The sequence below is a fragment of the Labrus mixtus genome, chromosome 17 (genome assembly GCF_963584025.1).
Source record: "Labrus mixtus chromosome 17, fLabMix1.1, whole genome shotgun sequence".
NCBI lineage: Eukaryota > Metazoa > Chordata > Actinopteri > Labriformes > Labridae > Labrus > Labrus mixtus.
In genome coordinates this window covers 5,431,758-5,453,991 of record NC_083628.1, presented here as the reverse complement: position 1 = coordinate 5,453,991, position 22,234 = coordinate 5,431,758, and the positions used below count along the sequence as shown (strand labels likewise).

The 22,234-nt window shown below is 40.2% G+C and overlaps 1 protein-coding gene across 1 annotated transcript in view; it reads right to left on the bottom strand.

Moving 5' to 3' along the window:
* The window catches only part of LOC132992124 (astrotactin-2-like), a 307,673-nt gene that overhangs the window by 171,016 nt on the left and 114,423 nt on the right, over window positions 1–22,234 (bottom strand). Inside the window, exon 4 of the mRNA XM_061061275.1 lies at window positions 14,661–14,813. Coding sequence (XP_060917258.1) covers window positions 14,661–14,813 — 153 coding nt within the window. The remainder of the gene's footprint in view (window positions 1–14,660; window positions 14,814–22,234) is intronic.

Sequence of the window (22,234 nt, the reverse complement as noted above, 5' to 3'; positions counted from 1 at the left end):
TTAGTCTTTGGACAAAAACGAGCATGAAAACGTGAAGAGTAATTTATGGTAATAGGAGTTTGAATCTGATTTGACTGACTCATTTTCAAGTGTAAAAAGAGTATGAAGGTGTAATAATTGTGAGAGGAATTTTTACAGATCAGGGTGAATAATACTGTTAGTGTGAAGACAGTGTTTTGGGTGACAGGTGGCTTTTACATTACAGTGTGTTATGTTTATAATTACTGTCTGAGTTTGCACTCATTTAATTTATGCAAATGTGTGCATGTGACTCAAACTGCTTTCACACAACTCCAATATGACCTCGCTGACTTTTGTAACTGTCAGAGCAAGACGAACTGCTTTGACTTGTGGCTGTTCGACTTTAAGCTAAATGTCAGCCCGTATTTGTATACTGCACTGTATATGCTTTTGTATGTGCATATTCACCCTGTGTGTGTGTGTGTGTGTGTGCGTGTGTGCCTGAATACATACATCTTTGACAATGTGTTTGTGAGTAAATTAAGCTGACAGCAACACCAGTCCCCACATGGCTCAGCAACTGGTAATCACATTAAGGCACAGCTGCATTCGGCAGTCAGGCTTTCTGACACCGGAAAGTTAAATATTTTCAACTCGAAGCCAACACAAACTGACGTCTACATCTTCATACAGGAGTGAGAGTATGTAAATTTGTCATTTATAATGCACTGAGCGCATCGGAGAGCATGTAAGAGCAAATTTGGGAAGTCGTATTCATTCACTTGTGTCTCTGGAACACTTGATTAAAAATGTATGTCAATGGATTTGAATACCAGTTTGCAAATTAACTGCATCCTCTAATATTCTAACTCCAGGCAACTGTGTGGAAATGTCATTACGTGTAATTTCTGGCCCTGTGGACAGGGCAGTGTTTCATATTAGCCAATTGGTTTGCTTTTTTCAAATATATCATAATTAACTGAGTTGCTTTCATATCCGGTTAAAACACCTCAAAGTTTGTGTGAAATTTTGATCATGATTTTATGTTTACAATGTATTTCAATTTTACAGATGAATTCTTGCTCAAAGTTATAATGTAATAGTTGCAGTAGTGGATTCATCACCAGGTATTTTCATAATTAATAAATTAGACAAAGCAAGCAAATCAAAATGAACCAATTTTTTTTTTAAATTGTGGACAAATATATTGAAGGATGGCATTTTGTGTTGTGAACTATTCCTCAATTCAGGGGTAATATCCTTTGAAGCTGACCGAGCTGAACTGGTCCGATACAATCTAGTCTACGGAGGATTTCCTGTTTGTGTCTCCAGCTGTTCCCTGCCTTACCATTCCCCCCTTAGTGCTGCTCCTGTCGCCTATGGCAACCCCGACAGCTGCATCAGAACAAACAAACATAACCATCGTCACTGCAGGAAAGCCCCTTGTTATAGGAAGACTTAAGTGTGTTAATTGCCTCACAGAATAATTATTGTTTTAATACATTTTACAACATAGGATTGCTTGAGTTGTGCTTTGCCAAAGTCTGCTGTTGGGTTGCTGGGCCTTTAAGATAAACATGTGTTTCTCTAGCCAGTCAATGTCAGTCTGTCTGATGGCTGTTAAGCTGCAGGTTGCTTTCTTTCCCCCAAATAAGTTGTGTGTCACTGTCAGAGTCTCGTACCTTAAGAACATGGTCAGGGTTTTATGGCCCCTTCCATTCTTTTCCAAACTTTTGAGTGAGTAAACACCAATTACTTAAAAGTGTTTTTCTGGCCCACTTTAGAGTCCACCATCTTGTTTGACTTTGTACCCAATTAATATTTGTATACGTCAGGCCATGAAGGACGCACCAGATGGATCCTTTGTGGTCCGGGGAAAAGAAGGACGGATTTGTTGGCCATATTTGAAGGAGCCTTTGAAATGGGACTGCCCTCTCCGCGCCGCTGTGATGCAATCGGTTTCGGAAGGATGGATGCAGCCCCTGCACTGGGACACAGCTTCAGTCTGCCCCCCTCAAAAGACACATTCCCACTTCCCAAGGTCCTTTATCAAGCGCCACGGCTACACCAGATGCCCTCAAATGTCCCTCTTTTCTCCATCGCAACACCTGTTCCCTATTCTAATGAGCCCATAAGTGTCCCGACCTTCCCTACACTGCTGACCCGTCTCCACTGCTGTAGACTCTTTCTATTGTTTGCTGAATTGCCCCATCTTTATTACTGCCTTGTTGCTCTGCTATGCATGGTTTACATTTTCCTAAGTACTGGACCTGACCTGCCAGCCTTTATTTTCAGCTTTCTTGTCTTCTTCTCTACCCATACCTGCTTTTAAGCCATGTTATTCACAAAAAATTTGCATGTAATCCTTTTACGATTGGGTCCTACCTTCCTGTGGTGTAGTGATGCCTGAAGAAGTGGGTGCACTCTTAATTTTCCCCAAATAATTTTTTCAGTGGGGGATAAACGGCCTCGCTTACTAACAGTGACACAAGACTCCTCTTGAACATTTAGTTAGTCCATGCTAGCCAATTATAGACAGAGTAGAAATGGTCATCCCTTCAACACCCTAGGACTTGCAGCATCCCACCGAATATGGTCAATCAATTAATGGTGTCAATCTGTTGGGATTTAGAAGTGGGTATACCCTATGGAGACTGATAAATAAGTGGGTATACTCTGTTTACCTGCACTACACCACTGTGCCTGACACTTGAGACAATTTGGGGCTTTTGAAAAAGATTTATTAATAATTTATCATCATTCTTCTTCTCTCACAACTTCTTTATGAATCAAAAGTAAACATTGGATACATCAGAATTGGTAATAATTGTTTGTTGTACTCTATGATGATTTGAGGAGAAGTGTTTTTGTATTATTATATAGCAAGCACAAACACAAACAGTCCTGGAGGGGGTAGGGATCTGGAAGGAAGGCCTGCGGCGGTACATCTACAGCCCTGCTACATCCAGCCTAGGGGATTCAATATATTGGAAACCAGGAAATCAGAGATAGGAGGAAATCCTAGGTGGTGGAAAGTGTGTTTTGCTTTGCGATTTCTGTCTGTCCCTGTTTATTTTCTGAAGTTGAAGGATTGTTAAAGGATACCCGCAGGTTAGTCACAGTGGTCTACCTCCCCTTGTCTTTGTCTTTGTCTTTGTCCGTCTCTCACTCATTTGTCTCCTCGTCTCAGTCTCCCGCTGCTCTGTTTGCCAATCCTAAAGCATCCCAATCAATACTCTTTCACTCTGCTGTTGCACTTTGTATTTTTTTTTTTTATAGTCGGCGCACTCACAAACACAATCCTATTATACATAAACAACCAGGGCAGGCTGAAAAGTTATTACAGGGGGCATCACAATATAAGCACCGCTGACACATTTTACAACTGAAATTTATGAGTCGCTACCTTTTACAAGGGAGAGGAAGGACTTGAAAAGGTGGGAGGCCTAACAAGGCACCACTTGCCTCTTGTACTCAAGTGGGCCTTGTATTTATTCACTAACCTCTATATTCTTTTTATCGTATCCCCTCTGCATCGAGAGCAAACCCCGCCAATTTGGAGCTAATAAGCAAATGGTAAGTGTGTGTGGGCCACTTATGGATTTTAGATATGTGATCGCTGAAAAGGCGTGACAGCTTGTTATGGGTAATTACACATGCAGTAGCCCACTGCACCTGTTTGTATGTTGTTTTCTCACCTTTTATTAAGCAGCTTGTGCAGTGTTAACGACACCAAGGGGGGGCATAAGGGGCAACATTTTTGTATTTAAAAAAAAAAAAAAAGGTAAATAAGTGCTATTAAGTTACTATTCAACCTTTATTTAACCAGGTTGGTCCCATTGAGATTAAGCAGCTCTTTTCAAAGGGACAATTCCTTACTGCACAGCTTTATTTGAAAGTTTGACAGTGTATGCCTAAAAAAGTCCACAATCTACTTATCGTTAGGCTCCCGAGTAAGTTTGCGCTATATTTTAGACTGATGAAAAGATAGTAGATCACTCTGCAGGAGAGTCAGGTACTGTCTGCCTCACAGGGAGTTAAAAGGTCAGAATAATGTAGATGTAGCTCCAATGATGGAAAAACCATGCTGCGGCCTGATATTATAAAAGCAGTCCTAAAATGAAAAGACAGCCACTGCAGGGAGGCTGACATTAGAGTGGTAGAAAAAAAGATTCTCCATTCCATTACGGCTATCTTTCAAGGGAAAAAGGAGACAGATGTCCTTTTAATACAACAGGTAATTTTTTTTTGTTGTAATAATCCAAAATGGATTACAGCTCCTGCAAGGAACCTTGGGCTTTATCAAATTTCCCTGACCCAAGTGGGGGATAAACGGGCGATGTATCACTTTACTGACCTTGTCCTGCACATGTTTAAGCATGTGTTAAGCACACCAAAAGAATCTCTACTCTAAATGTCTGAAATGCAACTTGCAGCGAATCTTTGGTGTGGAAATTGAAAAAAAGTTGTTAATCGCATCGCCTGACACTTACCCACTGGTAGAGTTTAAGGTCATTGAATTAATCATAAAGAGATCAGTGTTATCGCTGATAGTCTCATTTGTTTTTTAAGTCATAAAGATGCTTCAGTGTTACTTTCAGACTGTTTCATTACAAGTCAAGAACTCCTCACAGGAACTTATAAATGTCTGTCAATGGAAAGCAAATGACCAAAATAATCAATTTACTTTGGATGTAAAAGTCTAACCAGGAACACGCATCACTTGCTAATGTTCTATTTTGGTCTAAATCTCACTGCCGAACTAGAAGAGATGGTCTAGAAGTAAAGGCTGTTAGTTTTAATCACTCTATTTAAAATAGCTCGCGTCAGTGTGGGATTTGTGAGTCGCTCAAAGAACAGAGTCAAATTATCCGGAGTCAAATGAAATTTGTAATTCAAAGGCAATGACTTGAACAAGCAGTGGATATAACCATTGGCAGACACCGTCCTGTTTTGATGGAGGTTAAGGTCATTTGTGGCGCTACTTTCTATGCATGTGATTTGTCATTTATTTTCTGGTTGGACCTCTAAATTATTCATACACTTTATTTGCAAAAAAATGAAATCCTATCACTTCTCCACCATCAATAATACCAAACCAAGAAAGAAAAGAAAAGACGCTCAATACCACACACAAGAAAAAATCACCTGCCTCTTGAATATAAATGGCACTGCTGTAGGCAACATGAAAGACTATCCCCAGACACTTTGACTCGAAGTATCAAAGAGTGTTGTCCGGACCAAGCGCGGTATCAACAGATCAGACTCAAAGGTGGCATGTAAAGAACCATCCTGAATGTGCGACCGGAAAATTTAACCGCTGCAAACCGTGGCTGTTTATCATTGGTTATAAAAGGGACTGAACGTGACCTGCATCTATTTTATGTCAGGTGTTTACACATGCAGTACACCCAGTTTCATAAAGGATGGGTTGCATTAATGGAATGTTGGACAAAATGTATTGTATGTGAAAAACACTACCCTATATCCTAGGAATTATAGGTGTAAATTCTGCATTCAATTACATTGTGCTGACAAAGGTGTTTGCTGCCTGCATTCTTTTCCCCAGGAAGTAATTTACTCCATCTCATTAAATGAATGAAGTCACAGGGAAAGGGATGGTAGCAGTTGGATCTGTGGGTTGTTGGCTTTGCCAGCACGAGCCATTGATATGGAGGTGTGGATAATTCACCTCCAGAGCAATGTTGAGTTACCCTTTAGCAATATTATAAATTTGTACCGGTATATTTTATTTAGACATGTCTATTGCTGCTACTGTGTACAGTATATTATTTGTATATAACTTGTGTTTTTATTTTATCATTTGTATCTGTGTGCTATTCTATCCTTTGGTGTTACCTGCTGCTGGAATCTGAATTTCCTGAGGGAACCTTCCTGAGGGATTAATAAAGTTCCTATCAATCTATCTTTCTATCTATCTAGCAAGGCATGTAACCCCTTACTTGTGTGGGGATCTCACTATTTAGTAGGGCTGGGAATCTTTGGGTGTTTCACGATTCGATTTCGATTCTTGGGGTCAAGATTTGCTTCAAAATCTATTTTTGATTCAAAACGATTCTGGATTCAAAGTCTTGAGGTTTTGACCGATAGGCTAGTTACCAAATCTCCTTATAATGATAAAACAGAACACAGTTAGCGCGTCTGCAACGGTTGCCTTGAAAACACATTTGGGGTTGCGTAGGAGTTCAACAAAACATTCACGATGGATTTCAGAGGGACAGGGGTTTAGGCAGAGACAAGTAGTGTTCAAAAGAAGCAACTTCACTTGTAACCTGCATCAACTCTGCACAGCTAGCAAGACTTCATAAAGTACACTCTGTTTGAGGAGTAAAGGATCGTCTTAGCAGCAGCTTGCTCCAGAAGCCGGTCTCAGGCAGACAGCAGAAGCCGGGCTGACTGAGACAGACAGACGAGATAAACCGAGGACAAGGGCTGGCGGTTTGCTCTCCTCCATGTGTCAACACCTGCAAGCATTCCCAGCCGCTGCCACACTTCTCGAAATAAACTGAAATATTTTGTTACCGAAGTGAGCATAGAAAGACTCCTGAAGTCAAACAGACAACCTCTCCCAACAGACTATACAAACATCTCTTTTTCTGGTAGGTATCTGGTGGGCATGCTCACACACTTTTGGTCCGCTAGGCCCAAGTTCGACTCGGTTGAATGCACCCCATTAAGTAGCAACAACCCCTTGTGCACATGTTTGGAAAGAGTGAGAGAAGTCATAGCAGGGGTTTGAACCTAGGACTCTCTGACTTCAAGTACAGAGCTATAAGGAAAGCATGACTTTTTTTGAGAAGTGAGATACTTCACAGAGAAATATCCAAGTAATAAAATGTATTTTAAGAACATAAAAGACCAATGAGTGTTTGACACTGAGCTGCTTCAACTTTCTGTAAAATCGTCCCAAAAATATATATCCAGACGTATGGTGACAAAAGGTCTTGCTATTCTCATACCGTATGGACTACAGGCACAAATAAGATGTCTTTTGAAAGCGAACATTCTGTAGATTCAGGATGTGTTGAAATGCTCCCATATATCATTAAAATGTGTGATCTGCAGCTGATATAACACAGGGCTTCGTCACAGACTGCAGACTGATTGGCAGAATGCAAGGTATCTGTTGAAGAAGCATATTCACGTTTCCAGAATCTCATTGGCTATCATCAGCAACAGACGTGAGCAATTGGCTACATGTAGAGGAGTCAGAATATGGGCAGACACCTCCTTTCAACTCAGGCTCTCATTGTCTATTATAGGCTTGGAACAGTGAATGGAAGCTTGTAATTGGCCAACTGAGGTGCCATTCGAGTGTGGTTTCCATGGTGATGTATTGAAAGCGGAGACAAATAAAGTGTTCGACATGGATCGAACCTCCCGGTTGAGAGAGACCACCGACTCGACCAACTGAGCCACAGCCGCCCCACATGCGTTGACTTTCTAAATCGCCGTCCCCAATGAAGTCATGAGAAGAAAAAAAGCTTGTCAACAAAAGTATGAGCGACATTTTCTTTGGACCAAATTAACACTGATTAAAATCCTGATGAAAATAGTTTTATTATAAATACATCCGTTTAAGAAAATGTTGAAATGAAATATGTCTTCTGAAGGATTTCATTTGCGTCATTTGTCAAAAGTATGCGACACAAATTAACCACACTGAAGGCCATAATAGGAGCAGATGTTTAATCAGAGGAAAGAAAGATGGTCTGATAGAACAGTTGTTATCTGTGTTACCCTCCCCTCTCTGTATACATATAGAACAGAGTCACACGCTGCTCTGCCTTGGCAGCAGATCAGCTGCATGGCACGTCGTGGAGAAGCCCCCGGGCTGCAGTCCCCGAGCTGTAATCGCCGTGTTTTGTCTGCAGCGAAGATTGAGGACCGCTGAAATTGAAGCCGAGCACAGTATGAAACCACGCACCATGGATCAACACACACATGCACACGCTCTCTCCCTCCCTCTCCCTTTCTTTGCACATCTCTATACACACACACACACACACACACACACACTACATGGAGCACAACTACTTTCATGTGCTACTTCAAAGCGTCAATTAAACAGGAGAAGAGCTGGATAATAACCATAAGGTTATCCTCATCGTAATGAGCCAAAGTATTGGTTGTGACACATCAAAACACCAGCGCAGCTTCTAGCCAGCACATGGAAATATATCCCCGACACAGCAGGGAGCGGCGTGCATGCCAATGAGGTAGGAACTTTTTAAGGACATATCTTAATGCAATATGACAAAGCTGCGATTTGTTAGGACTTCAAAGAGTTCTGCAGACTTTTGCCTCCGAGATAACGACGATGGTTTCATTCTGTTACCCTAGTTATGCAAACAAAAGCATGAAATTCTCTAAGCTCTTTGTTTATCTGTGTACGCTTTTACAGAACTGTGTTAAAAAACATGTTTTTGTTTTACCTTAGGGTAAAGATCTTCTTGTATGGTTGAAATGTTTATTTGGCCTCTGAGGCTGAACACAGAGTGGGGTACCTTTTGGAGGCTAGGCGAGTTTATTCCCAGCAACTTTGGACACATTTAAAACCATAAATTGCTGCAAAAACTGTGTGAATGGGGTGAATCAAATTTAGTGTAAAGAGCTATGTGGTCAGTGGTGGAAAAATGAGCAGTGTAAATGCCTCTTATTTCACAGCTCTTCATACTGAATATATACACACAGACGACTTCTGAATCTGGGTCTTAAACATGAGACACAGCAATCAACTATTTCTGTCGATTTAGCAGAAGTTTACAAGCAGACTAGTTTAGTATTTTAAATGTGAGAAAACACTTAAAAACATCGTAATTTATTTAACACTGCTAAACACTGTCCAAAATTTTATGGTGTGTTCAAGGACACTGTAAAGTGTATGTATAGTATATAGTATATAGTACATATACATATAAACCACATCGTAAACATGTTATTTCTGCTTTAACAATGGGCTTTTTATCATGGGACTTAATGGTGATTCTTTGTCTTTTGCAGCCAACCTTAAGTGTACACTGGAAGAACTGCACTTCTGTGTTGGATTTTCCTTCCAACAACGGAGGTGGCCATTTGTTAACATCTGGGCAGTAGATCAGGCCAAGCTGAGACACATCATTTCACTGACGTTGTGAGCCAACTCTAATTAAAAAATACTAATAATGAAATGAACAAAGGAGTGATTCAAAGGCCAACTAGCGAGGGTGATGACTTTAATCATCTAGTGGACTAATCAGCACATCCCTTCTTTAAACCGTACATCAGTCTTGTTTCTTCCATTGTCAAACCTGGTTTCCTTTTTCAGAAAAGGGCACATTTTCTTCAGCAAGAGTTTCTAGGTGGCAGGTTTTTTTCTAACCTTTCTTGCAGACTCTAAGCTTTACTGTGGCTTGACAGAATGTTACAAGCAAAAAAGACTCTTAATACCCACAGTAAGTCTTTGATGTGTACAGAACTTTTGACAGGAAAAAACGACCAACACTGTGGCACCGAGCATAATGTGCATGCTAAGTGTGAACACAGCAACATCACAGCTCAAGTCCCCCCACTTACTCGGGTCGCGTCTTAATGCTGATCACAGGCCTCTGGAGGGAGGGACGTACATCTACAGACAATAAGCATATGCCGCTTATAACACCTAGTAATTAGAATTCTGCATGGAAGTCACAGACACAGGTCCAATCAAAGCACTGAACAAAACATTAGAAAGTGTAGGATAAATCACTACCCCTTCCCAAACTTCAGAGTAAAAAGGGGGACACTAACAGCAGCTCACAGCATGTCAATTCCACATCATTAGAACGAGTGTTCACAGAGCTGGAAGAAAAAAAAAAAAAAAAAAAGGAATATCTAGGGGGTTGTAGGAGAACAAAAGAAAGGGCTCCTGTGTGCATCTCACTTTAATGGACCAGTCCTCTCAGATCAAAACATGAAAACCAACCTCTCTCTCCAAAACTTCACATGGCAAAATAAAAACGGCTGACTCATGCACTTTGATAGCAGAGGAAGAAAGGGATCTTTAATTGGACAGTTCAGTCACCACAGAGCTTCCGGACCCTGCTTACACGAGCCTTTTCATGGGCCTCTTATTAAGATAAAATTCCAATGAGGATTTATGGTGTGTCAATTTAGATTCACTGTAGCGAAATGAGGCAGATAAGATAATGTCTTGATATCAAAATCTGGAGGGACAAACTTCTGTCAAGACGGCAGAAATGATGCCATTAATGAGCGCTTTCAAACTCACCTTAAAAGGATGAATTAGCATTAGCCTTTTGATAGCTCTCGGCTTTTTTTTTTTTTTAGACATTGGCTCTTTGTTTTACATTTTTGGCAGCTCTTGCCTTGGCTTTTCTTGTTGCCAAAAAAACATCCTACCTGTCTGAGATGCAAGAATTTGCCAAGTGTTAAAAGGGTAACTGACATCTGGTCAGGAGTCATAGGGTGCAATAAAGGATTGCAGGGCAAGCAGAATTCCAATCTCCTAATTATTACATGAAATTGCATAATCCTATATCTGATCAATTATTCATGTTGATAGCAATTTAACACCTGGCCGACTTCCTCATCATGCTTTGTGAAATATCCCTCCAAATAAGGTTCTACGAGTAGCTGCCAAGATTGGAGAAATTGGAAAGCGACTCTGTAATATATGCGCGTGAGCCAACAATTTCTGAGAGTCAAGGTATGAGATGGTTCCTACAAGAAAGTAGGGCAGTACAAGCTGCCCCGAAGAGGTGAGGAATGTTGCTACAAAGAAAAGAGAATTAAGTATGCAGGTTTGCGGACACCGGGAGGGGAGTAGATGAACAGCTGCGGGGTTTAGCTGAGCAGACACAACTGCGACTGTAGTTTTCCAGCTGAGAGGACATTAAGACGTGCTTTCCCCTTTAATGTAAAGAGGTGGTTTTGGTTTTTTAAAGTATCGCCAGGCAACAAGGCACACGGATATTTTGTTTCTATACTGCTCTTGTTCTTACTCCGTCGCAGATTTGTGGACAATCTCCAATGCAGATAGCCCTCGGGCTCACTAATTCGCTATTAGTGGCACGTCGCCCCCATCTCTAAAGCTTCAAAGAAAACAAAACCTGCAATCATTATTTTCCCTAAATGATTGTGTGCCGCTAGACGCAGCTCCTTCCATGCATCATACCCATAAAGAACATAATGTTACTCCTCTCAAGCAGAGCTCTCAAATGGTTCCTGTGATCATGAAAGCAGCATGTTCCCTCTTTTTCTTGTGTGTCACACAGCAGCAACATAGTGGAGAAAATGATTGCAATGATGGCAGCGTCATGCTAGGTTGGAAGATGTAGCTGTGAGCTCTTCTTTTAATACGTAGGCAGGGATGATTTTACTTGTCCTATATGTCCATGTATAGGGATACTAATGGTGTTGCAAATATAAAATGATCTTAGCTTGAAGATTAAAAATGGGAATTTATCATCTTAGCCTTTAGGATCAGGAGCCCAGGTTTGTTCAGTCATGATAGAGATACATGTCTCTTACTTATTTTAGGGGGGATCATTGTGGTACTCAAAACCCCTGAAGTTGGGGCTTGGATTGAAAAGTGGTTCAAAATGTTCTAATATTGCGATAAAAAAAATACACTATCACGGGGCGCTGGTGGCGCAGTGGTTGGTGTGCGCGCCCCATGTATGGAGGCTGTGGTCCTCAGAGCGGGCGGCCCAGGTTCGAGTCCTGCCTGTGGCTCCTTTCCCGCGTGTCACTCCCTACTCTCTCTCTCTCCCTGATTTCAAGCTCTATCCACTGTCCTATCTCTCCATTAAAGGCACACAAAAAAAGCCCAAAAATAAATCTTTAAAAAAAAAAAATACACTATCATACAGGAAAAGGAAAAATTTAATACCATTCCCAAGTGATTAAGACTAGTTATGACATCAAAACAAACAGTCACACAGTGAGAAGGGCAAGGGGTTTGGATATACGGTTCAAATAAACCAAGAGGAATAACATTCCCTCAGGGTTTGCTTAGATAACACGTTTCTAAAAACAGGCTGGATGTGAGGTCACAACAACATTTACTTATGACGTTTGACCACCATGAACTTAACAGTCACAATTCAATAAGGTGAACAATTGCACCAGATTTGAAGATATTCCCTCTCAGGGGCCGGGGTCGACTAACTGATTTTGCTAAAAGTGCCCAAAACCTTAATTTTCGGAGTTCTTTTCCACTGTGCTTACTGTTTCAAGCCAACAAAAGTTGACCCTTGGCACTTTTTCGTCCCTTTGTAGTGACTGTTGAGTATCTTTTTAATTGCTCCTTAGGCTTAATATTCACTTTATCCAAGGACATTTTACGAAGACAATGGAAAAACAACGGAAAGGAATTGTATGCTGGCATTGGCGAAAGCGAAAGTGTTCTATGTAACCATTGATGTGCTATTTCTCAGCCAACGGCTGTGTAGATATGGTGCTAAATTCTTAAAGGCAATGTTCTCAGTGTTTAATTTTGCACCTATTCTAGTTGACAGTGATGAGGAGGGTGGTTAATGAAGCTATCATGCCAAGGTAAAGTGAAGCCATCACTCTTAATGTCTCATTTTCAGTTTTAATGTCCTACAGGTCATAATGGCATGATTAAACGGAAAGCATATTTCACAACATGCCTGATTAAAATGACAGGGAGTGTGCGTCTGGTAATGAGCTGAATTTATTGCTATGGCAAGGGGTGATGTCACAACAGTTACCCCATCTCTGAAGTGCACCAAGCTATTCTTTTAACAAGTGTGAAACTGTGCTTCAAGTTGATCTTCAATGAAAGCGAAAAGCCCACTGAGTAATCTTACAGCAACTATATTTACAAAGCAGTATGTAAACACTTGATTGCAAAGGTTAGAACAGCAGAGCAAGGCCAATTTTGGAATGCGTCATGGCATTAGGTAATGTCGCTACGCTCGATAAATTTAAATCCCATTCTCTTGAAGATGTTTTGTGTTTAAGTGATGCTTGAACTGTTTTTCTGCGCTCCCTCTAGGCAGAAAAATGTATGTAGTCTCTTTATGCTAAATGTAAATCTGAATGATGAATATAGACATGGTTCTAGTTTACTCACACATTTTAAAACTGGCTTGGAAGTTGCACTGTGCTTTTTGTTTTTGTGCCATAACTTAAGCTTGATCTGGTGTTTGTCATGTGTAATCAAACAGGAAAGAAACACACATTATGTTGAACAAACAAAAATGAACCCATATTTGTATATGGTTTATTAATGCCAGAAAGATATGAAATGTTCGGTCAAATTTTTGATGTAGGTATTTTTCCAGGGCAGCATGGTTGCCATGGTTTCAAAAACACATTTAAATATTGATTCTAGTTGATTTTTGGTTGTGTCTCAATTCAGGGCCTCTATCCTTCAAAGGACCCCATCTACAAAAGACCCAGCCTTCTGACCAGTGTAGACCAATCAGGCCTAACTAAAACAAGACAGTCTGGTGGCATGTAGGGTTCCCTGTTTACGTCACCGGCTGTCCCCGCCCTTACCCTCGTGTTTCTATGTGACGCACGTGTCGCCTAGCAATTCTCAACAGCTGCAGCGGGCTAACAAAACTAACATCACCTAACTTAATCTATTAGTCTAAAGACTGTATAAAGTTACAAGGCCCCTTTATTTCTAACATTAGTAATGATAATTGGTAGCTAGTCCATTGAGTTGGAACCAATTACTTACCTGTAAAAGTGTATCACTCTGCCGCTTTAGAGCCCGCCAGCTCGTTATAATTGGCACACATTAATTCTCAGGATGTGTCGGGCCACGATGGATGCTTCGGATGCAATTTTCCTGGCCTTGGAAAAGTATGATTTATTTCTTGGTCTAATTTGAAGGAGTCTTTGAAATGGGACAGTCTTTGATGTGGCTCTTTCACACAATCTGTCTTGCAATGCACCTTCGAGGGATACAGCCCATGAATTGGGAAACATTTGGCATTAGCTGTGTGTATTTGTAGTGTCTATGCATATAGGTCCTCTGGATCTTCACTATGAATTTCTTGCATAGCTTATATTGAATTTGTGTTCCTTGCTTTGTATCACATGAGCTGTCAGGTGACCTCAGGTGTGTAGATATATATATATATGTGGAGGTGTCTCTACTTGTTCATGTCTGATGGAGGCTGAGGGCCCAGAACGTTACATTTGGCGATCATTTCCATTAACATTTAATTGGAGCAGCTTTATTTCAGTCATACAGAAATTGACGCATCAAAATCTATTGAACAGTACAACTGTCCCTTATAATGTCAACTATTTTATTTGGATAATACCAGGCCATTTTGCAATAGTTGTGTTTTTTCCCAAATTATTGCATTTTTTTTGCATACAAATATAGATTTGGGTCTTTAAAAGTGTTTGGACATTTTTTGGGGAAAAGATGTGCCATCTTAAGTCATTACAACTCATGCCCAGAGCTGGTTTCATATCATACACTGCCCAATGGATGAATGGATGATTCCATCTAAGGTGCTTCAAAAGGCAATGATTCCTCACCAAAAGCTACAATATTAGCCCCACAGAGGAGCTGGGAATAATCTTAAAAAGTCCAGTATGAATTTATGAATTTTAAAATGAAAGAAAACATTAAAAGAAAGTGCCTGCGAGGCCTGTAACATGCTGCCAACAAAGCTGTTAACTTTTCAATTGACTTTTTGTCCTACCTCTGGTGTGGCTGGGGACCCTCCGGCGGCCTGTCGATGAGCTGTGCATGACATGCTGGTAGTGAGACATGTCCGTCGGCGTGTTGGGAACACGGAAACTGTCCTGGAACCTCTGCATTAAATCTTCCACCGACTCCGTGTTTGGGTCAATGGCTGTGAAACAGAGATCCAAAGTGAAAATGGCAGGCATGTCACACGGCTTTACAGGGGGAAATCCCTTTGCAAACAATGACAGACAAAGAAGTAAAGTATGTGCATGAACACAAAGGCACAAACACACAAAAAATAGCTTTCTTTTTACTGGAAAGATAAGAATTTGATTTGAGTATGATATGCATCATGAGCCACTAGGCTGTCCCATTTAAAATAGCAGCACATTATTATTCCTTCTATTTCCTTTTTTCAGGCCTTTAAATGGTTCCATCAATTCAATATTGCCTCATCTCTACAGGGATCCTGCCAACGCTTCCTCTGATGGCTCAGTCTCACTCTTCCTGATAAATGACTCCAAAACAACTGGTTGTGGGGATGGAGGGGGTTGTCGAGTGAGAGATTTGCTTTCCTTTTTTCTCACCATGGCAGATTACAAAAACGGAAAAAGGAAAGGGTGGGACAATTCCTTGGATGTATCCAAATATGTTCTGGCTCAATAATGCCAACAGAGACTAATTATGAGTTGAGATCATAGACTGTGATTATTAATGGATGAAGCCTGAGTGACGTCACCCATCTGTTACTGCAGGGGGCTTTGGAGCCCAGTTGGTAGCAGCCTCTTGACGAACCGTTACACCATGCCCGCTAATCAATCAGGTCAGACACGTTTTTTTTTTTAAAACCCAAAAACCATTAAGATGAACTTTTATTGATTATGAAAATGATTATTGTCCATGACATAGTATATTTGAACTTTTCACAAAGACATTCAAGCATGAGCAAGCAAGACTTATAACCTCTTAAAGAAATGTTCCAAAGGCCATGTTTTACAGTCTGAAAGTCATTTTATAGGGTTTGATTTTTCAAATATAAAATTCTACTGGCATTACTACTGACTTCTAAATCTAAACAAATGCTGTTTCTGAAGCATGTTGTCAAACTTTTCGGGTGACAACTACCACTAAGCAGAGTTTGCAGGAATGTAAGTAAATAGAAAACATTAAGCTTCTCGCTGGCTGTCTTTTGCATTATATGTCAAATGCATGTAGAGACAACAGTAAATACTTCAGTCCGTTTCGTCAACAGCTAAAAACTCTCCAAAGGAGCGCTAAGTAATGATTTGTTCATGCTATATAGGGTCTTATCTGCAACTGCTTGAAAAACTCTAGGCAGCTCTGTCACCAAACTTACAGAAGCATAGCCATCTCCAAAAAGATTGGGGCCATTTATCACCCTAACCACCCCCTGCACCCCCACCTATCGCCAACATCTTTTGATCTGTCAGTCTGGCTCGGAGGTGTAGTCTTCCCATGAATAATGGTGATGTGTTGCTCCCAGTGGATGCCTCATCATGCATCCCGATGAGCGTGCAAGAGCAGAGAAGGAGGGAGATGAAGAGGACGAGGGTGAAAGTGAAGAGGCACAAGCATTTGTATTGTTTTGAGAGATTATAAATGGAACGCCAACAATGACGGCGGCACTGCTGTGTGTTGTGTGCAAATATTATCCATGCAATAATACATATTTGTTTGGATTAATTCGTGGCTGCCCTCAGCTCGCTCGTCTATGGGTAATGTTCTGTCAAGCAAGGGAATTGCTGCTGGTATGGAAATGGAAATGGGCCCCCGTAACCAGATGCAAGAGATGATGCAAAGTGGCCATGACCTCATTCCAGGGACAGCTGTTGGCAATCCTGTGTTGTATAATGACAATACGAAACCCCTTGAACTGTCAAGTCAAAGAAAACTTTACGCCCTCTGAAGTTTGCAAAGTTTTTGTTTCACTTTACCAGATTGACAAAAGACCTTGGTCCTTGAATAAACCTTAGACAAAAGAGCAGATCCTTTTCTTTCTTTGAAAAAAACCCAAAAACAACACAGTTACAAAATTGAGTTGTATCTTTAAATTGCATTTGCTACGATTCAACCTAGCTCTTTGTTTTGGTTTCAGTTAAGTGTGTCGAATTGCTGCCCTTGAAATTTCAAACTGCAGGAAAGCTAGAACATGTATCACTTCCATTCAACACTTATATTCATCCTAAAATCAGCAGTTGTATTCATAATCTATATGTTTTATTCCCTATTTAGATACAGTAGCTTATCCACTGTCTATGGGTGGTTGACCAGAACTCCAGCCACTGCCCAGAGGTATTTTATCGAAACACTGATTCATACATGATTGAAAATACCACTCCAAAAAGTTCAACCTTGTTGTCTCGTGTTCTCTTTAGCCAGAGGGCTGGATATGTACCGTCCTTTCTGGAGATGTATCTATTATAACAGTGTACTGTTGTGTTATGACTATACTAATTGATCAGAACATGCCCTGAAGGCAGCCACATGCTCAAGCCCATGGTTTTTTAATAAGCAAGTACTGTCGGTATCGACTCTATGAAAGGCACTGCAGTCAAAAAAAGTATTGCATGTACTGCTACAACAACAGCAGCTGTTTTGTATGCTATCCATTGCGACTTTGAACAAGTGCATGATCAAGTATCTCCTACAGCTAAATACAACACCATATAAAAGTTCTTCTGTTATGGAAGAAACCTGTGTGATGTCTGAGGATGTTTGAACTGTTCACCAAATGCGGGCACTGTTGGGCCGAGAAGTTCTTATTAATAAAACAAAAATAGTTTTGAGTGATAAAATGTTGTTTTTTTTTTCCTAGCTTGCGTACTACTGCCTGTGATGCTGAAGCACTCAGCTCTGGGCTATGTTGTTGAAAACCAATTCAAGTGTACATCAACCTATGTCTGTGAGTGGGAAGGATCTGAACACGACACAACAACCAAAACAGAGTTCCCTACATTTTGATTTTTCTGCCACACACTTTGTGAAATATTTCCAATCCTCAATGTTTCCTTCGAGCCAACCACTTCTAAGATTGTTATTTTGTTTTTACCTTGCCGAGAGTCCCACATGAGAGTGTAGGATGATAAATTGTGATGCAAAAGAGGTGGCATCTTTGTTTGGCTACATGGGTAAACACTCCGTCTTTGCATTTCAGGCACAAATGGTGAATTCGAACACAATGTTGAGTTGTAAGTGCCCAGCAGAGGAAACACATTTCAAAAAGCTTCCTATTAGAACAATATTTTTTTCATCTGTAGAGAGTACAGCAGTTTGTACAACAGGGATGATAACTCTAGGCTTTTACATGGAACCCGTCTCTTGTATTTCATCTCTACTGATTGTAAAAAAAAAAAGCCTCCCATCCTTCTCTCCTTACATGCATCAGTTTACTGTGATTTTTTTCCTTAAAAAAAAAAAATCTAATTTGTAGCTATAGTGGAGTCGTTTTCTCCATTGGGCACAGCAGAATGTGTTAAAAGTGAAATATGTCTACTGTATAGAATGATACAAACTCAGCATATTCAGCTGACCGTTGGACCGGCTCTTTTTGGTGTTTAAAAAGCCAGTGTTTATGTTCCCTGAGGCATGTGTCGATACAACTTTTGATCCTGCCTTGAAGATAGATGAGAGAGGATCCACACACCTGTACTGTAGTGAAGTCTATTTAAGGATGAATGCTCTGTCTATGTTGCCTCTCCACTTAGACTTCCCTTTTCCATTATTGTTTGGATTTGATGCAACACATTTTGCTTCTGTCATGTCAATACCATTTTCTTCTTTTTCCAGACAATGTTCCCGACAACTGTTGAAAGTATTGTTGTTTGCATGTTTGAACCCAGCTATGGCAGAAACAAAGACAAATTCTGCTACATCTAAGCTACACTGGTTATATATTTTTAATCCATCATAAGAAAAGAACCAGATTTCATAATACAGATCCATGGGGGAAAAAAAAGCAAATTTTTACCACCATTTAAAAAAATACAGTTGAATATCATCTGCATATTGTGCATATCATCAATCTTAATGAAGCTATAAACTGAATACCCATAATAATAAAACCCTCACATGGAACATATTTCTGCACTATCAAAACTTTGAGAACTTAAACATCATTCTGAAGACAATACAGATAATAAGAATGACTTGTACTTGTACCTGAGATGAGTACTTTAACAGTTTGATAAGAGTATGACTTCCTTCCTGGACAAACATTTTCAGCAATAAAAAAAAGCTGCACATTTTACCTATCAAACACTTTTTATAAATACCATTATTAGAGCCTGACCGATTAAGCGGCAAGTCGATAATATCGGCCGATATTAACATCCAGTGACTATCAGTACCGGCTTATTTTATCGCAGCTATGTGCCGATTTAACTATATTTATTCACCAGTTATCTTTCAACAGCTAATTGTGCTATCTGGGTTACAACAAGCATTATCACTCTTAAGAGGGTGACGGGTTGACGCACGTACCTGCGCAGTAACTTCAGAGTTGAGTGACCATCTTGTCTTCCTTATACTGTATATCTTTTCCACAAGTGTTTGATTACTGTATTTGAAGGTTCAACGCAATACATTTGAACATCTATATCTATCTCTACAGATCGAATATATAGATCTAGGAAGATATCGGCCGATATATGGGCACCAGAATCGGTATCGGCCCAAATAACCTAATATCGGTCAGGCCCTAATCTTCATAAATGGAAGCCATAGCATTATAAGGTTACTAAGATTATGATATACAGACCTTATTCACTCACTGCTTGTGCACTCACACACACACACACACACGCACACACACACACACACACACACACACACACACACACACACACACACACACACATGCATGCTTCTTCTACTCTCTGCCTGGCAGTGCACACAAACCTCTCCTTTATTCAGCTTGCATTTTGATAGACAGCTTAAACATGGAGTGGGGGAAAGTATAATGGATTTCAAATGTCAGACCACCACTAACAATTTTCAATACTTTCATACTTTTAGATACCATGTGTTTTAAAATGATACACTCTTTGTTATCTTAATAATAGATACCATGTGTTTTAAAATGATACACTCTTTGTTATCTTAATAATAGATAGCATCAAAGAGTTCTGAAGAAAAAAAAAAAAAAAGAATACAGATCTTCAATCATGTTTTTTTTTTGTTTTTTTTAACCAAAAGCTGCCTCGAGAGAAAGAGAGAGAGCACCATTCAAATTCACAGGTTGGAATATACTGATGTTCCTTAAGTCTTTTTAGCGTCTCGTGAAAATGCTTAGTTTATTTTTCTTACAAATGGAGAACATAGGAGGTGCAGAAACACTAGAAATTGGTAACAAAACGTGGCCTTTTTGTTTGTGCAATTCAGACTGTGTAGGTGTTTGCTCCCGATTTGTGGTAATTAAAAAAAAAAGAAGTAACCCCTTCTTAGGTGTGTGGAACTTCTATTTTTGTTGAAGTGGTACCAAAACAGGTTAAGATTATAGTTGGCATGGTAACGATGTGTACAATTCTGGTATCCTAACAACACCTGGAAGAAACACAAGGATGAAAGAATGACAGAAGTATACCAAAGTGAAACAAAATACACTGATTCCTTTTTTTTTATTTTTAAATGCAACATGTGTCCACACAGTGTCAATACAACCGGCCAAAGGGGTAACATTAAAAGGAAAGTGTGGACACGACTCAGATACTGAAAAACGTTGAAGTCAGCTCCAGTCCCTGAGGGCATTTCAGGTAGCGCTAGGCTAATACAGGTACTCGTGGTAAGAAAATAAATAATAACAGCTGGATGGCACTTAAGCCTTGACCTAGCTTGACTGAGGAGAGCGTGTGACAGCTTGTCGGAGGTTAAATGCTTGCATGCATATTTCATGGCCTCCTAGAGTTCTCTTTATCTCTCTTTCTTTGTTCCATTTTGAGGATAGCAGAGATGCTAGGCCAAGTCAGTTTGACTAAAGCCACAGTCTGCTGGAACTAATCTGATACACGAGTGCATCTTAAATTTTAACCATCTTGAAACACTCAGCCATCATAATGAAAACAGGTCTGCAGAGCACAGCTCATACTGATAGCTTGACACACGTTCTATGGACAAAATCGAATATGTGGACATTCGTCTTTATTCCAAACAGGATGGTCCTACAAGACCTCATGTTATATGTCCATTTTTTTTAGATGGACAATATTTTTTGATGTTGTTCTCAAACCATTTTGCTGATATTTCCCCATGTCTGTCTTCTGTCAGAAGCAGCAACCACAATTCCTTTTTGTTAGATTCCCCCCCCCCTCCCCTCGACACCAAGTCCACACTGGCTCCTCTTTTTGAGTTCAATGTCAGCTAAAGCTCTGGTGCCTTTATTTTCCTCCTTTCCATCTCCCTTATCAGCAGTTACCGCCTTATCAGCCCTGAATATGTGTTAACAGTGTCTCATAAGCAGTGGATGTCAACAGCATGCTGCCTCAGTCAACTTATTCCTGGTGGTCTCACAGGACCTAGTACGGGAAGAGAACTCGACTCAGTTTTCAGCTTTTGTTCGCTACGTGATTTTTGCTTTAGGCAGGCAGTTATGGAATAGTGTCCACATGTGCATGTATGTTCTAGTTTTATGTAATTGCTTATGCATTTCTTAAATCCCACCGGGTCTAAAAAAAAACTACCTCCAATCCATGAAGCATATTGCTTTACAGCTTTGTGGAAAGCAAAGAAGTTTTGGAGTGGTGTACAGACCATATTTGTAAGTGAAGCAGTGGAACATTAAAGCTTTTTTTTTTGTTTTTTTTAGATTATTTTGAGGGCTTTTTCCCTTTTTTTGATGGGACAGCTCTAGAGATACAGGAATTGTGGTGATTTCATACATGCACAAAAGTCCAGAAAACTTTTGGTTATTTTTGAACGCAAACAGCACAATATTTCACTCCGACTTTCCCAGAATTTTTTCTGCCAGTCCCCTAATAACATTTCTGAGCCTCCATCTGTGAGGTGCATGTGTTAACCAGCAAGTCAGGTAGATTTCGGACGCAGCCTGCCTGACATTTTCTTGATATATTCATGAGTGCGTATGTAAAACAGCTTTTGGGATGAGAATGTGTATTATGGTCCATGCCATACAACAAACAGCCTGCTTTTCTGGCCTTCTCCATATTCTGCATCTCTCATACTCTGGCCTCCCCTGGGACCTCATTGGTGAGCACTGCACTCATGTAGGCCCAGAGAGGTAAAGTGTGCCGCAGTTTCCTTTTTCACTTACATGAACTCAGTGGTCTTACTCTGGTTCCACTAAGGTGAAAGGAAAGCCTTACTAAGCAAAGGAAATCTTAAATGGAGAAGTTACATGGAGAGCTGCTTGTTTTATTTGTCCACCAAATTATATCCATTTCAGTGGTGAGTGTCGATAATCAAAACATAACTTGATACTTTTCTCCTTCAATGACTAATCCCAAAAGTGCTTTATAACACAGCTGTGCACTTACTGGCAGAGTGTAGACCTACTATATGCCTCAATGATGGATAGGTGCACAGTCAGCTCTTACTGTCTTTTTTATTCAATGA